The 15,875-nt window shown below is 39.1% G+C and overlaps 1 protein-coding gene across 1 annotated transcript in view; it reads right to left on the minus strand.

The window, feature by feature from the left end:
* LOC104498195 (serine/threonine-protein kinase DCLK2-like) overlaps positions 1–13,108 on the minus strand; it is a gene marked incomplete at its 5' end in the record, with an annotated part of 25,562 nt that extends 12,454 nt beyond the window's left edge. The window contains 5 exons of the mRNA XM_010141547.1: positions 92–238; positions 1,990–2,109; positions 5,918–5,975; positions 11,978–12,086; positions 13,039–13,108. Coding sequence (XP_010139849.1) covers positions 92–238; positions 1,990–2,109; positions 5,918–5,975; positions 11,978–12,086; positions 13,039–13,108 — 504 coding nt within the window. The remainder of the gene's footprint in view (positions 1–91; positions 239–1,989; positions 2,110–5,917; positions 5,976–11,977; positions 12,087–13,038) is intronic.
* Between the last annotated feature and the right edge of the window lie 2,767 nt (positions 13,109–15,875).

The raw sequence follows: 15,875 nt of genomic DNA on the forward strand, positions 1-15,875 counted from the left end.
TCTCTGCTCAGCTCCTTGACATTTATATACAAGCATTTGCATTAATGAGAACAAAGTAAGAGAAAAATACTAGAAAATAAATGGGACGTACCAGGAGATTTTCTGGCTTGATGTCTCTGTGCACAATGTTGAGACCATGAAGGTATTTGAGTGCGCTGGCTAGATTGTAGACCATTGCACTCCCATCTCGCTCTGTGTATTTTGTAGAAGAAGTGATAGCATCAAATAGATCTCCTCCCTAAAGTAATGGGAAGATAATAGATCACTACATGAAAAATAATGAAGGTGATGATACTTTACAAAAAAGCCACAGAAAATCTTCCTCTATAAAAGGCATCCTCAAATGCCTGTTAAGCCGTAAAAAAAATTATGTTGCAGAAAGATCATCTTGTCACCAAGAGACTAGACTGGGACTGGGGTTATCTGCATTAAATTCTTAACTGTACTCCAGGCTCCTTGTGTCTGAGTTCAGGAAAACCACAGCTCTCCTCTGTCTTGATTTCATTCTATCGATCTTCCTGCCTTTGATCACTCATTTATATTACCTGCAGGTACAGGCATACAGTTCCCTTTTCTTCGTCTTACCATGTAATACCCTTACTTAGCAAAAACCAGCCCTGATTTTGAGTTAACCCTAAAGTAATATAAATTAGCCCAATAATAAAAAGCCCAATTATAATAATAACGTAACACATATTCAGCAACTGTAATGAACTGCAAATTGGCATTTCTGTAGCTATTGCAGAAATACCAAATAAATATAGCTGAAGAGGACAAACAATACAGGCATCGTCTTTTCGAACCTAAATAATTCTCCGATTCTCTGATATACCAAACTGCAGAACCTTCAGGTGATTTCTGAATGTGCAGTCTCTGATTATGGATGTCCTCTTCCTCTTGGAATACATAACAACATGTAAGAGAGTTACTGATGCTGTATTTCCAGCCACAGCAACAAATTTTTTGTGGGTGTCTCTGTGATGGTTACCCTGGATACATCTGTAGGAGTGCTCTGTCTGAGCTGTGGGTGGCTTTGCAAGCATTTCAATACACATGGAAGAGAAGCAGCAATTCAGTAAATACAGGCCAAGGCGGTGGTGTATTAAAATATATATAAAAAAATACTGACTTAAACCCCAAAAAAGCCTCTGCTATATGAAAATAACTTCTAGAAAGGAAGACAAATGAACGGGTAGTCTACCAAAATAATGAACTGAGCAACGACAGTCTTTCTTTAGACGTTTCGCAGGCTGGCATCCATGCTAGAGGGGACTCTTGAATCTAGCAGTGTTACAGACGGAAATAAGAGATGATGATGAATGCACGTTATTTGTATCTGACATGCCAGTCGAGCTGACGTACAGTGCTGCTGTCCACGTACAGCACACAGACGAGGAAGTGCACGCAGCTTGTGCGTTCAGTTCACAAGTGACTGCAAAACAAAGACTATTGTTTTCTCTGTACGTGTATGCATCGATTTTCTAGTGAATTGGAAATAAGGTGAGTGTATGTTTGATATAAACGAAACAGGTGAGATTTTTTGAGTTTTAATTTTACTGGACCATAATCACTTGAGTTTAAACTATTTGTTGTAGTTATTGTCAACTAAGATAAATAATTTGTTTCTTTAAAGCAAATTATTAAAGATATTAATGAAATAAATGCAGGTGTTCTGTTGGTAAATTCCTATTACTATTACCGCCGCATGTTGTAAACACGATATAAAACCTACCATCCGCTTGTCCCTAGCCTTTGCAAGTTGCAGAATTACCTCAAATCTGTGTAAACAGTCTAATTACAACTGAAGAGACACAAATTCCATTAATACGACTGATTGACAGGAGTGAGTAAAGCATGATTAAATATTCAGTTGCCACTGAAATCTTATCTGATTATGTCTCCCAGGATCTTACTGTTCATAGCTACTTCTCAGATTTCACATCAAGACGGAGAATTTAAAAAAACAAAAAGACCTCTCCTTAGACTCACCTTGACCAGTTCCATCACCAGATAGAGTTCTGTTGGGGTGTCCATTTCCTCTATGAGCATAATGATATTTGGATGCTTCACTCGACGCAGAATAGACACTTCATTTTCAATCAGGTGTTCCTGTTCAGAACAGAGGATGGAAATTTATCTGAATAGACATAAAATGGCAATTCACTTTTCCTTTGATGAGCTGATCACTAATCACTTATCAGTGAGCACACTTTGTGCTGTTTAATTTATATAGCAGAGGGTTACTGTCAGATGATGGATTTTAGCTTGTATTTTAGGCCAACTGTACTTCATCATTGCCCAAATTTAATTTAAAATACTCTATTTCGCACAACGGAACCAATGGGATATCTCTGAAAAAAGACGCCAGAACCTGACAGCAGTTCAGGAAGTGCAGATTTTATTCTTATCTGGGTATTATGAGGTGAAATTAAGTTCAGAAAGCCGTGACCCTGAGCTGGATCATTGTAACCTGCCGTATTCTTGATCCTCTCCAGCCTTCACTTCTCATTTAGCATAGGTTACTCAAGGCCAGATTACTAGGATTTATTTTCAAGGACTTTATTTTTAAAAAAACTTGTGGATTATATACAGGAAAAATATTATAACAGCTTTGGTTATGGATTTCAGTTCGTTATCTATGTATGCTCAGATTTACAATCTTCAAAATATGTAATAGCTCACTTAAGTGACTGTAGCTCTAACAGTTTAACAGCAGACAGATTGAGATTAATTTCCCCTTTTCTGTACATCTGAGGAAGTAATGGGTTTCGAGAACAAATTAGTTTCAGAATGTTTTGTTTTCTAGAACATCTTAGCACTTGGCTAACAGTGAAGAGCAAATAAAATTACATGCCCCTTTCACATGAAGAAAATACTGCATTTTCCTTTATAAATACTGGAATACAGATATTTAGGTACAATGCTTGCATAAAAAAAATTTCCTCAAAAGTTTCCTCACACTTTGGCAGATCAAAAATCATGTCACTGGACTTAGAACTCACTCATGTTTATGCACTGATTAGTAGCATGCACCTCATGCATTTGTGAGCAGAGCACTGGAAGTAGATGTGATCCTCTGTGCGCAGGCAGTGACTGAAGATGCTACGCTATTTCACCTCCTCCTTCCAGGGTTATTTACAGATACACTGCGGTTTTGACAAACCTTTATGTGGCTACATAACTCAAAAACCACATGCCATTTGTGCATCTAATTTTGTGGGAGTATGGTGCGGCACACACAGGTTAAATAGTCACACCTTTGAAATTCAGCTTGAAAGAGCATCAATTGTCATTCTGAACAAATATATGTCTGCTCCAAGCAAAGCGCTCTGGAGGAAAAAAACAAACAAACATGAAGCAATTTTGTTAAACACAATGCTGAATCTCATCAACAGACAAACGTGAACAGCCACAGCATACTAAGCCTTATGTATGGAAGCCTGTAAATTCAAAACTAGCAGTAAGAGTCCAAGTTAAAACTAGAATCTTATTACAGCTTTTTCTACCTGAAGAACAGTTAACGTATTAGATTTATTACAGCCATTAGTTACAACTAAGGCACAACAGGTTTACCTGTGCTTTCTTTGTTTCACTTGACTAAATTGTTAATTGCTTTTAATAAAGCTCAGGCATAAGTCATGTTTATTTAAAAGGAATAATCTATTTTTTAAAAAAAAAAGGCTCTAAAATGTCGTTGAGCTACTGTTTTAACCCCTGTCCTTGAAATGCTGACTTACACGTAGTTAGTTGTTTTCAACCATCCCACTATTTTTGGTATATTTTGTCATGTAAGAAATAATAATTCTCAAGCTATAACATTCTTCAGGATAGTGCAATATAGATTTCAATCTACATTAATATGATGTAGTTACAGAGAAATTATTGTATAATTAACGTTTAAGCCACTTGTGGAAAATACACTGGTCGACTGGATTCAAGTTCTAGGACATCCAAGATAAACTGCTGAAGAGCAGTGAGCGACATACAAGTCATGCATATCTGGGCCAGACGGGTGTTTTTAAGGCAGGGCTTATGTTGGCATGTGAAACGGAGCGAGGAAGGAGTAAGCTGTAGCAAAATTTCGTTATTGTCTTTGTTGGAATTCTTCCTGGACAGTTCTGCCACTGCCCTAACAGGTATAAATGTCTTCCTAACAACAGTCCTCTGCTTTTATGTAGACACACATCTGTATGCAGCTGTACAGACACAGGTCCTTTCAAAACAGCATCCACAGAGCTGATTTTTTGTTTGTTTGTTTTAAAGCAGTGAGTATGATAAACAGAAAATATGTCTAAACTCTGCTGTATCAAACGGATTATCTGTCTGTAGACCATTCCAATTCCTGATGCTAAGCAGCTGACTCAGACAAGTCATATAAAACATCTGAAGCTGCAAGCTGTACGCATCACCCCAAAGTCTTCTATTGCAGTGAAACACACTGGGTTGCCCTTGCTACAGATGAAGAAATTGCAACGTCTTAATCTCAAAAAGGCAATTCAAGCACTTTTTCCTGCGGTTACACACTTTTAAGATTCCTTTCTAAATTTTCCCCTTAAATAAGCCCAGAGAGTATGTGACGAATTGATGGGGAGGCAGGAACGCTCATCTCCTAGTACCTAATACACAGTTTAAAATCCACATAGATAAGAGATTTCTGTTTGAGGACCTCTACCTAAAGCAAGTCATCACAGCAGGTAATGCGTTAGTGTACAGCAACAGACGGCTCTTTACCACACAAAGAACATCACACAGGCTTGCTACATCTCCCCACAAAGCCACATTCAGCTTTTGGAGCTCTGAATTACACACCGCAGCTAATCTATGTGATCGACAAAAAGGCACCTGCGAACTAAAAGCCTGACTTGGTTGCAGTTACCTCCAGAATCATCTCAGTGCAATCATTTACATAAAAATATTAGGTGTTTGCATCAAAAGTCACCTTGGAGAGAATGGCAGATTTCCTATTCTCAGAGAGACTTTAACCCAGAATTTGACTGCTAATTAATACTGGGGTCTCAGTGTTCCTTCAGCTAACACTGAACTGTAATCCACTTGATTTTGTAAGCTCCTCAGGAGTACTTTGTTTTCAAGGTATTGCAAAGCAGTGAAAATAAAAGTATTTTATTTGTTGTTATCTGTTCTAACACTTAGTCTACATTCTTGGCTGCAGGCTGGTGTTTGGTTTTTGGTTTTTTTTTTTTTTAAAGTTCTGACTTTGGGAGGAAGTGAAGATTTAAACAAAACTTGTAGAAAACAACACAACCTCTACATATGCATGATGGTTATGTAAGGGTGTAAATGCATAGTTTTCTAACCTGAATCTCAGGAAGGTGAAGAAGAGGCCTGGCACTCCCAGCCTTTTGCTTTGATTATGTAACACGCTGTTCCGCTGGAGAGACGATTTAGGACTTTTTTTTTGAGCTTGAATTAAAAAGACAGCTAAAGAAACTCTTTTGATAAGAGGTCTGTTTACACAGGATGGTGAAACTACATAAACAGAGAAAAATGGTTGTGAAAATTTCTTTCCAAATTCATGTTCTCTATATAAAAGGAGCACGTACAGCCATAAAAAAATAAAAATAAGAGGCGGAGGGGAATGAGAATTATACAAATACGCACATAGCTGCAAATTTCGTCGCTCACATTTTACAGATCAAAATCTTTCTAATGTATTTTGGACACTTATTCACATTTTCTTTGTTAGTCCAATAAAATAGATGACAATTTGATTGGTTTTTACTCTATTATCTATAGACTAACATACTCACTACTTTTATTATTTGCTTCTTGGATACATTATCCTCCCGTTAAACACATATTCTGAAAAGAGTCAGAAAACTCAAACACACCCACTCATAAGCAGCTGCCAGTGCTGTTTCTGCTATTTCTTTTACACACGCAGATTGTTGTACACTACCTTTCCACAGCATTTAGCTTTGTCTATGATCTTGAGCGCAAACTCCTTTCCTGTCGATCTAGCAAGAAAAACATGGGAACCATTAATTCAGTGGGAACCATTAATTAAAACAGGTCAAGAAATTGTGGCATTATCTGTAAGAACACACAGCATTGTAACAGAATGCCCTGACCCATGGCGACTGCTGACAGAAAATTCACAGAACAGACTTGATTTTGTTTTTCGTTTTGTGTTTTCTCAGCAGCATTTGCGCCTGCTGTTTCCCTGACTACCACGACCCAGCTCACTTTGTGTATTAATCCCAGGCTCCAGCTGCCAGTCATTCTTCTCCGACCTGGCACAACTCTCTGTCCCTTAATAATGCAACATGCAAAATTTGTCTTGAGCCTTCCACATACAAATTTATGTGTAAGTGAGCAGAAGAAAAATTGATACCCTAGTGGAAAAATTCAGTAGGATTCAGCAGAACTAACCCCCCATGGTTCATTACAGACTAGTCTAAAATCCCACAGCATTTATTAGGTGCTAATTTTGACCTTTTGTTTTGTTCTTTATTTTTTTAATTGTTCTGTGGAATTCTATAGCAGTCATCTAAAGACATTTAAGAGGGTGGTTACATACAGAGTAAAAAGAACTACTGGTTTTAGTAAATACTCTTACAAAAAGGAACTCTTGTTTGCTTTTCATCCCTTTAAGCAATAAAAATCTCCATTTCTCCAGGAGAGCATAAAATGAGAGAAAAAAGCAAATGAGTCTTTTTTCTATCAAAGATGACATTACTACTTATATTAATGATGAATTAATAAAAATCCTAAGAACGTGCCATAAGACTCTGTTGCTACTGTTTTGTATTGTGTCAGTACTCATAGACTCCAGTGTGCGTCAGACCACCACTAGCATGGCTGTTAAAATACACTGGAGGCAGTTACAAAAGCAGAAGTCAGGCATGTTTTTAAACTTCCAGGATAATTTTCTCTAAACTTTTGACATTATATACCACTTGTTAAAATCAGTACCTTACAAAAACAGGGACTGAATTAATGTCTCTCATTCGATTTATCCATTATTGAAAAAAAACAGTAGAGAATCTCTGCTCTGAAAGTGCAGCTCTATCTGCGATGTTGTCATAGTTACAACCTGATCGGGTCTTTAGATGGAAGTGTTATCTAAATAGCATCTGTGAAATGCCATCCTCTGGTGTTACAGACCTGATGTAAAATCTATGAAGAATACAGTGTGTCATTCAGAACCACAATTTATGTGTTCTACTAAATAAAGCGCATTATCTGAAAGCCTGAAACCAACTGATGAGCAAAACCCACTTGGCAAACCATTGGCACTTACGCTGTGTAGAACGAGGAGTTAATGTTCACAAAACCAATTCATTAAGCAACTTCAAATCCCTCTTGTAAATGTCCTTTACTATAGCTCGTAAGAAAAAACCCTGGGTATCATCCACATAATTTGAGTGCTAACGCCACTGCCTGTCATGCAGCAGTATTGTCTGGCAGGTGTCTGTTATTCTGTCTAGCTGTCAGCGTCCATCTGTTAACTCCTATCTTCATATACAGACACACAGGCACCCTTTACAAAAGAGACCATCTCATTCTTTTTGTAGAACAGCTGTTACAGTAGGATCCTGGCTCTGCACTAAGGCTTCTCATCACAACACTGTTAGACATGAAGTCTAATAGTTAATAGGAATTAAAAGACAAGCAGTTACAGTTGGCATTCCCATTCTCATCGTTATTATTAGCAACTATTGCTGCGTATTTATTTTATACAAAGTCCATGTAATAATGCTTCAGAAAATGTAAAGGCTGGATCAAATACAAAGCTAGATTTTTAATTTTACTTTTTTTCCCCCAAAATAATTGGAAGGTTGTTTTTCTAGTCTGGTCTCCTCATTCCAAAAAGGACAGATGATGTTTTGAAATTCAAGTAACTTAACAGCCCTTGTCCCATTTTCAGTGGAACTTAAGGGATTTCCAAAATATTCAGGCAATATTCCTGAAAATAATAAATTATGTAATCTTATGCTTTTTACCCGTTGTATTTCATGAATGTTGTTTACTCTATAGATAACAAAGGATGTGGCCAGTTTCAGGGTGCACGTGAAAACACTCTGAGGTGACACTCATTTGGTACCCGTATCAAAACCTGCGGTTTCTAAACCACGGAAGAGAATCAAACAGGAAGCGCTGGTCAGCTCTCAGTGCTGTGATATCATCGGTATTAGCAAGGCTTGGTGGAACGAGTCCCACCGCTGGAGTGCTGCGATGGAGGGCTACAGGCTGTTCAGGAGGGATGGGCAGGGCAGGGGACATGGAGGTTTCACACCAGATGTAAAGGGAGAGGTTTGATTGTGCAGCCCTTACAGTTAGTGATGACAAGTCAGGATGTAAGCACGGAGGAGTTATTCTATAGGCAACTAGGAGAAGTTTCTGGATCAGTAGGCCTTGTCCTTGTGGGATATTTCAACTTCTCAGACACCAACTGGGAATATCATACTGCTGTGACAAGCAAGTTGGAAATTCTGCAAGTTTGTCAGAGATAACTTCTTGTCACAAGTACTCAGTGAGCCAAAAGATGCCCTTGATGACATGTTACTTGTGAATAGAGGACTCATGGGGGATGTGATGGTAGGTGCCTGTCTTGGCCACAGTGAACATGAAATAGGTGAGTTTAAAATTTTTGGTGCAATGAGTCAAAAAAAAAAAAAAAGGACAGTAGAGTTGCTACACTGGATTTCAAGCAAGCAAACTTTGAGCTATGCAGGGACCTATTTAGTAGAGTACCCCAGTGAACATGAAATAGGTGAGTTTAAAATTTTTGGTGCAATGAGTCAAAAAAAAAAAAAAAGGACAGTAGAGTTGCTACACTGGATTTCAAGCAAGCAAACTTTGAGCTATGCAGGGACCTATTTAGTAGAGTACCCTGGAAATCTGCTTTTGAGGGCTTAGGAGACCATGATTGATGGTCAGACTGTAGGAACCACCTTTCAGAAGCAGGATCAGAGGAGCAAGAGGAGGTCTAACACTTGTTGAAGATGGTCTTCTGGCTAATAGGGATGAAGAAAAAGCAGAGGCATTTGATGTGTTTTTGTCTCAGTCTTTAATAATACTGATAGATCTTGGGCTGCCCTGTCCCCTGAGACACAGGACTATGAGTGTGGGAACAGTAACTTTGCATCTGTGGATGCTGAAATGGTAAGGGACCAGCTGATCGGATTCACCCCAGAGTGCTAAAGTATAAACTGGGAGAGGAGCTGTTGGAGAGAAGCCCTGCAGAAAGGGATCTCAGGGGGCTGCTCGACATCAGGCTCAATACGAACCAGCAGTGTACCCTGGCAGCCAAGGGGGCAAACCGCATCCTGGGGTGCACCAAACACAGCATAACCAGTCGGTCAAAAAAGGTGATTATCCCGCTGTATTCAGCACTGGTGTGGCCTCACCTTGAGTAGTGTGTGTAGTTCCAGGCCCCACAATTTAAGAAGGATGTGAAGTCCTTGAATGTGTGAAGAAGATGGTAATAAAGCTGGTGAAAGGGTTGAAAGAAATGTCCTATGAGGAGCAGCGAAGGACTTTGGGCTTGTCTAGTTTGGGGAAAAGGAGGCTGAGGGGTGACCTTATGGGTCTCTCTAGTTTCCTGAGGAGGGGAAGTGGAGAGGGAAGGAATGTGTCAAGAAGATGGTAATAAAGCTGGTGAAAGGGTTGAAAGAAATGTCCTATGAGGAGCAGCGAAGGACTTTGGGCTTGTCTAGTTTGGGGAAAAGGAGGCTGAGGGGTGACCTTATGGGTCTCTCTAGTTTCCTGAGGAGGGGAAGTGGAGAGGGAAGTGCTGAGCTCTTCTCCCTGGCATCCAGTGATAGAACGTGTGGGAATGGTTCAAAGCTGCGCCAGAGGAGGTTTAGACTGGACATTAGGAAACACTTCTTTACCGAGAGGGTCGTCAAACACTGGAACAGGCTTCCTGGAAAGGTGGTTGATGCTCCAGGCTTATGAGTGTTTAAGCGGCATTTGGACATTGCCCTTAATAATGTGCTTTAACTTTTGGTCAGCCCTGAAGTGGTCAGTCGGTTGGACGGGATGATCGTTGTAGGTCCCTTCCAACTGAAATATTCTGTTCGGTTTCACTCAAGCCTGTTACGCGTAGCTTCTTGCAAAACAGAACAGACGGAAATCCAGTTGGCTATACTGCCTTCACCCAGTTTCTGTGAGAAGTGTTTAAAGCAGTAGGGACATGACTACACACTGATATTGTAAGGCTTGTCAGGAATCAGAGTCTGTTGGTAGAAACTGTTCAAAAAGAAAAAAAAATCAACACCTTGGAGTCTAGATAATAACGCTGATGAGAAGCATTATCTTAAACCTGCACATGCAAGATGAACTTTCTTGGAACGTTAACTGTAGCATATTTAGATTACATTTAGCTATTTTTTTCTTTATCAACACTGTACTCAGCTAGCATCTCTCAGAGCTGCCACCTCAGTCTTTATTCCTTACTCTATAAACCTCGCATGCTTGTACATCACTTTTTCAAAAACTTTCTCAAAAAAGTATTAAAAATAACAATTTTCATTTGCTGCTGTAAACCAGAAGTGCATATTAGACCCTGCGAATACTGTTCTTGGTAATGGAGAGAAATAGGAGTCTAGATAATAACACTGATGAGAAGCATTATCTTAAACCTGCACATGCAAGATGAACTTTGTTGGAACATTAACTGTAGCATATTTAGATTACATTTAGCTATTTTTTTCTTTATCAACACTGTACTCAGCTAGCATCTCTCAGAGCTGCCACCTCAGTCTTTATTCCTTACTCTATAAACCTCGCATGCTTGTACATCACTTTTTCAAAAACTTTCTCAAAAAAGTATTAAAAATAACAATTTTCATTTGCTGCTGTAAACCAGAAGTGCATATTAGACCCTGCGAATACTGTTCTTGGTAATGGAGAGAAATAAGCCAGGTAGAGTATAAGAAAAAGTATGAGAAAAAGCAGTAATGGCTGCGGGAAGCTCTGGACTGTACTATCCATTCACCGGTATGTCAGTAGAGGAGGCCCCAGCTTCAGCCTCAGCACACAACCCTTTTGGATGACTCAGCAAAAGGATCCGTCTCTGTATCTATGATCTGCTAAGATTGGAACGAGATGTTTCCATTCATAAATATCTTTCATTTAAATAAAACCAGCAGATGAGGGTCAAATAATAAAAGCTGTTTATGTAATTTTTATGGTTTTTACAGACATTTGCTGCATTTGCCCAGTATTTGTGTACAAGTCAGAGATCCCTCATAATATTTAAGAAGCTGACATAACTCTCAGATTGATGAATATAACAGGAGGTGGTTTAAAAAAGTACACTGAGAAAGCGACAGTCAAATCATCTGTTATGTTTGCACTAGCAGCAAAGTGTGACACAAAGCTTGCAGTAACACAGCACAGATCTGTAAAGGTATCCTGTCAACCCCAGGGGAACCCAGGCACAAGAATATTTCAGAGTCTGAAATACTGAAGGGTTGAATTGAAAAGTCTCTGGCTACTTACCACGCTCCCTCACAGAAGCAGCAAGCAGAAGGGAGTCAGTAGCACAGGCTCACAGCCACCAGCTGCATGCCTTCGAGGATACTTTGCCCAGAGTACGCTGAAAGCTGTGAAAAATCTTTTCAGCGGCAGGCAGTAGGGATACTGCAGCAGCAGAACCACTGAAGCAGAAGGGGGTCTCTCAAAGACTGTTTGAATGCCACATACAATTTCCTGTTATGCGCAACAGACTGTTGTGAGAGGAAATCTGTGGGAAGCCCCTCTCATGGGGCTCCCATTAGAAGGTGGTACTTCCTTTAGGTTTTGGGATAAAAAGCCGTGTTCCTCTGCTGGTCCCGTATCCCTTTGCTGGAATAATATATAGGAAGCTCTGTGTGTTACTATGCCAAGTTCTCCTGAAGCGCAGGCATGTCTTTGTAACTGCTCTTAGCTTTCATTTCACCACATTTTCTAAGAAATCATGCTAGTGCATGGGACATTATCCAATAAAATAAACAGTTTCCTTGCTCACCGTTCTACACACTCCTTTACAACAGCAAAATTGCCATCACCGATCACCTTCCCTACTTTATACTTCTCAAGAATGGTAGATGACCCTGAGCACTTGTTGCCATTCACACCTGAAAAACAGCAAGGTTGGATTAGCAAGCTAAAGAGTGCCAGCAGTACGTTAATACACCCCCAATGGGTTCCACAGATACAGAACGGTCACAAATGCAAAAAAACCCCTTAAAAGTAGGCTATTTCTCCACAGCTTATTCCCTTGTTTTTATCTCAAACACAAGAAATAACAAGATCAGACAAAATGAGAGTTGTCTGACCCTTTAAGACACAAATCAAATATTCTATGGTTTTGTGTAGACATATTCTAAAAATAATAAATGCAGCTAGAAGTCCTTAGTGTAAATATTCTCTGAACTCAAAATACTATTTTGAAGTTTCTTTTTGCATACTCAAATTCAAAAATTCAGCAAAAAATCCATCTACAATGCATATAAGAGAATCATAAATTTTATCTGTTGAAATCCTTCAAGTTTCCTGCTGCTGAAACATACAAAATGGAAGTGAGTTTGAGAGCTGCTTATTTCAATATTTTTCCATTAAAAAATCGGCTCTAAAATGAAATTTTAAAATAATAAAGAAATCCCACACATTGCTTTAAAAGATAAGGAATGAAAGGTTAAGTTTAGCTAAGGTCAGTGGATGGGCTAGTGTTTCTACCTGAAGCATAAGGTGCTGTTTTGAGGAGGGCTCCACTTTCAATCCAGCCACAAATACATTTCTGCAGGTCATGTTCAAAATCACTCAAAACCCTCATAATGACTAGGGAAGTGTAGGGCCCACTAATATGCTACCACTCAACAGAAAAGAACAAAATTTATTTCCTAGCTTTAATGCCTTGATGTAGAAAATGTGGTCACAATTTTTTCAAGAGAAGATTGTTGACATGGTATCAAACATCTCAGAACAAAAAATCATTTTGAGTCATCAGAAACCGTCTAAAAGTGCTAAACCAACTGTCACCTCTAACAAATTTCTTGCAAGGATTGTTAGTGATTATTGGTGTCCTACCTTCAGGACTCTGGCAATGTGATTCAGGCACACCATTCACATTGGAAGAAGATCCACCATGTGGAGAGATCTATGGAAATACATAGGAACTTATTATTTCTGATGGTAAGAAAGAGCCAGAGGGAAAAAAACCAGCAAAGTTTAAAAAAAAAAAAAAAAACACCCCCAAACAACCGAGTCATTTTACTTTTCTACTCCCATCCTTTCATTCTTGCTTTCTCACAGTTCACCATCATTATAATACATCGTCACTTCTACCGATTTATGATTCAGGGCTGATATTCCTACTTAGATAACTAGTCAGGAAACAGCAAAGAAAATTTCCTCCAGCTGCAAGTTCCATCTAAGCATTACAGAGCCAGCGTGAGCGTAGACAACGTTCCCTCCTCACTCTACACATGAAGATCATTACAATACATGCCACGTATATTTTCACGTAGGCCAGTTGTCATCTGCAGGCAACTCCTCAGTGGCCAGTACCGCAGACACGTGCTCTCAGGCCTAACGCATCTCTTCATAGTGGTGCTGTCTGAGGTTTCCCACGCTGAATTTGTCAGTACACAGTCATAGACTGTCCCTAGGGATGGGGCTTCTACCAGCTCTCTTCAGATCACCAGCAAAGCATGCTAGAATAAGCTGGCATGGCCCTACTAGCTTTCATTTAAAGAAGAGAATTTTGGCATAGGTGGCCAGGTACATCAGATTTGCTTGATAATCCAGTGATTTATATTTAGGTTATTATGGATGTGAAGATTTGTAACACCTACAAGCATTTCAAATTGAATGTCTGATATGCATCCAGACACAGACCCAGTTTTAGTAACTGACAGTGTATAAAATCCAAATATCTAAATGATTTGAAAAATGAAGGCTTAAGGAAAACTACTTTCGCTGCACTAGCAACTGAATTGGTACCCACACACCACTGTTTTATACTCTATTCCACTACAGTTAAGTATAGGGATGCTCTCTGAAATTAAAATATATTTTGGACTATTTCCCCTCCTCTACATAACATTTCTTGCTGTTCAGTGAAGTTCTATATCTTGTTTTCTTCATGGGCTGTTATGTTACTAGTCACCACAAAGGATTAAAATGCTTCTCTGCCTTAAGCTCAGTGTCTGTTGAAATGGCTTTGCATGACACCGGGAATGCAAATGCAGCATTTTCCATTTTAGCTGACATTGTCTGGTTACACTGCTGAATATTTTAAATCATTAACACTATTGTCAGTGAAAGAACTGAGCTGACAGATAGGGATATTGTTTAAAGGCTCATGAAATGCTAATGAATGCTTAAGTTTCTAGTGGCAGCTGAGCTACCAAATCAGCTAAAGGTACAGTAACGAGAAGCTGTACAACTTCATTTTGCAGAGCCTATAAAACAATGATGTTTTCTAGCATTTGGCATAGAAGTAGCATCAAAGAGCAACCCATCAGCTACTATTCTGCTCCTTGCTAATAACTGAAAACCAGGCTATGTTAATGCTGCTGTTTTTCAGAGTTATCTATTTGACAAGGAGCAGAAACGAGGACATTTGAGTTAAATGACATCTGTGCAAAAGCACGAGTCAGTCTTTTAAGCAGTCAGTCACTTTTTCTGCAAGCATAAAGTGGATATAACAGGGCAGATCATTGCAAAGTATTAGTCATCAGCCAAAAATATTAGTATATTAGTAATCTGAGTTTTCAGTAAGTGACAATACACAGAAATATACAGCCCACATTTCATTTATCCTTGTAATCAGGTCAGAGCATGACTGGGCACATTCCTTCTTACCACAGTATTTTCAAGAAAAAAACAAACAGCAACAAGAAAAAAAGCTAAAAGGAATTTTAAAAAGGAAAAAGAAAAAAAATCTAATGCTGTTCTTGTGACTGAGGTGCTAGACCAGAATCTGAAATAGCAGGTTTAACCTTAGCTCTGCCACGAATTTACTCTAGACACGAGGTCAAAGTCACACTACAACAGAGAGAGGTTTGGTGCTATAGGTCTGTATCTCTCAGTTTCTCAGTAGTAGAAATAAGTTCTCGTGCATGACTAGCAAGAAAAGGTGAGAAGCAGGAATTAATAATAAGTAAGGAATTAAGTGACACAGAATGAAGTTATTATTATTACTGAAGTAATTTTCTAATAAACTAACTACCCAGTGACATGTAATACTGAAAATATGTTGTACTGTTGCTATCCCAAGAGCTGCAGGTATTTGGAACGTGAAGTCAGGATTTTGGATGACCAAGAACACTTGACTGGTTCACTAGCCGTTCCTGAAGTAGCAAGAAGAGAAAAGAATGCATGTTGCTGTGATACTACACTAATGAATATGGCTGGCATCTATATCACACCCCAGAGAGGGGCTTGCAACAATTCCTCCTCCTCTAGTCTAGTCCACGTGGCACTACTGCTCTCTTCCAGTACTGTTCCCCTTACACATGATACATTCAGAGTGCACAGGTCATAAATCCACCCTCTCCAATACACATGCAAGTCCTCGAAAATTCAGACATGAGGCAGAATTTCTTTGTTTTTAAAAGCTCACAGAGTAATTTAGAGCAGAAATGGCTATCCAGCCCTTCAAATAAAACAGTCGCCTCAGAGCGTGGATGATACTGGCCAAGAACATCTTGTGCCAACAGTCACTCCTGTTGCATTTAAGCATTATGCGACACAGAATATAACAGTTATTGCTTTTACTTCCCTCAAGCTGTCTCCCTGCAAGTAATCTGTGTCTCCCAGCATATCCAGAGCCAAATTGACAATACACCATAGTTGTTAGAGATACTGAGAATATCTTGGTGAACACACAGTTCTCAAAACTAGTTGCATATCATTTTACA

This window comes from Buceros rhinoceros, unplaced genomic scaffold (genome assembly GCF_000710305.1).
Source record: "Buceros rhinoceros silvestris isolate BGI_N320 unplaced genomic scaffold, ASM71030v1 scaffold17098, whole genome shotgun sequence".
Lineage (NCBI taxonomy): Eukaryota > Metazoa > Chordata > Aves > Bucerotiformes > Bucerotidae > Buceros > Buceros rhinoceros.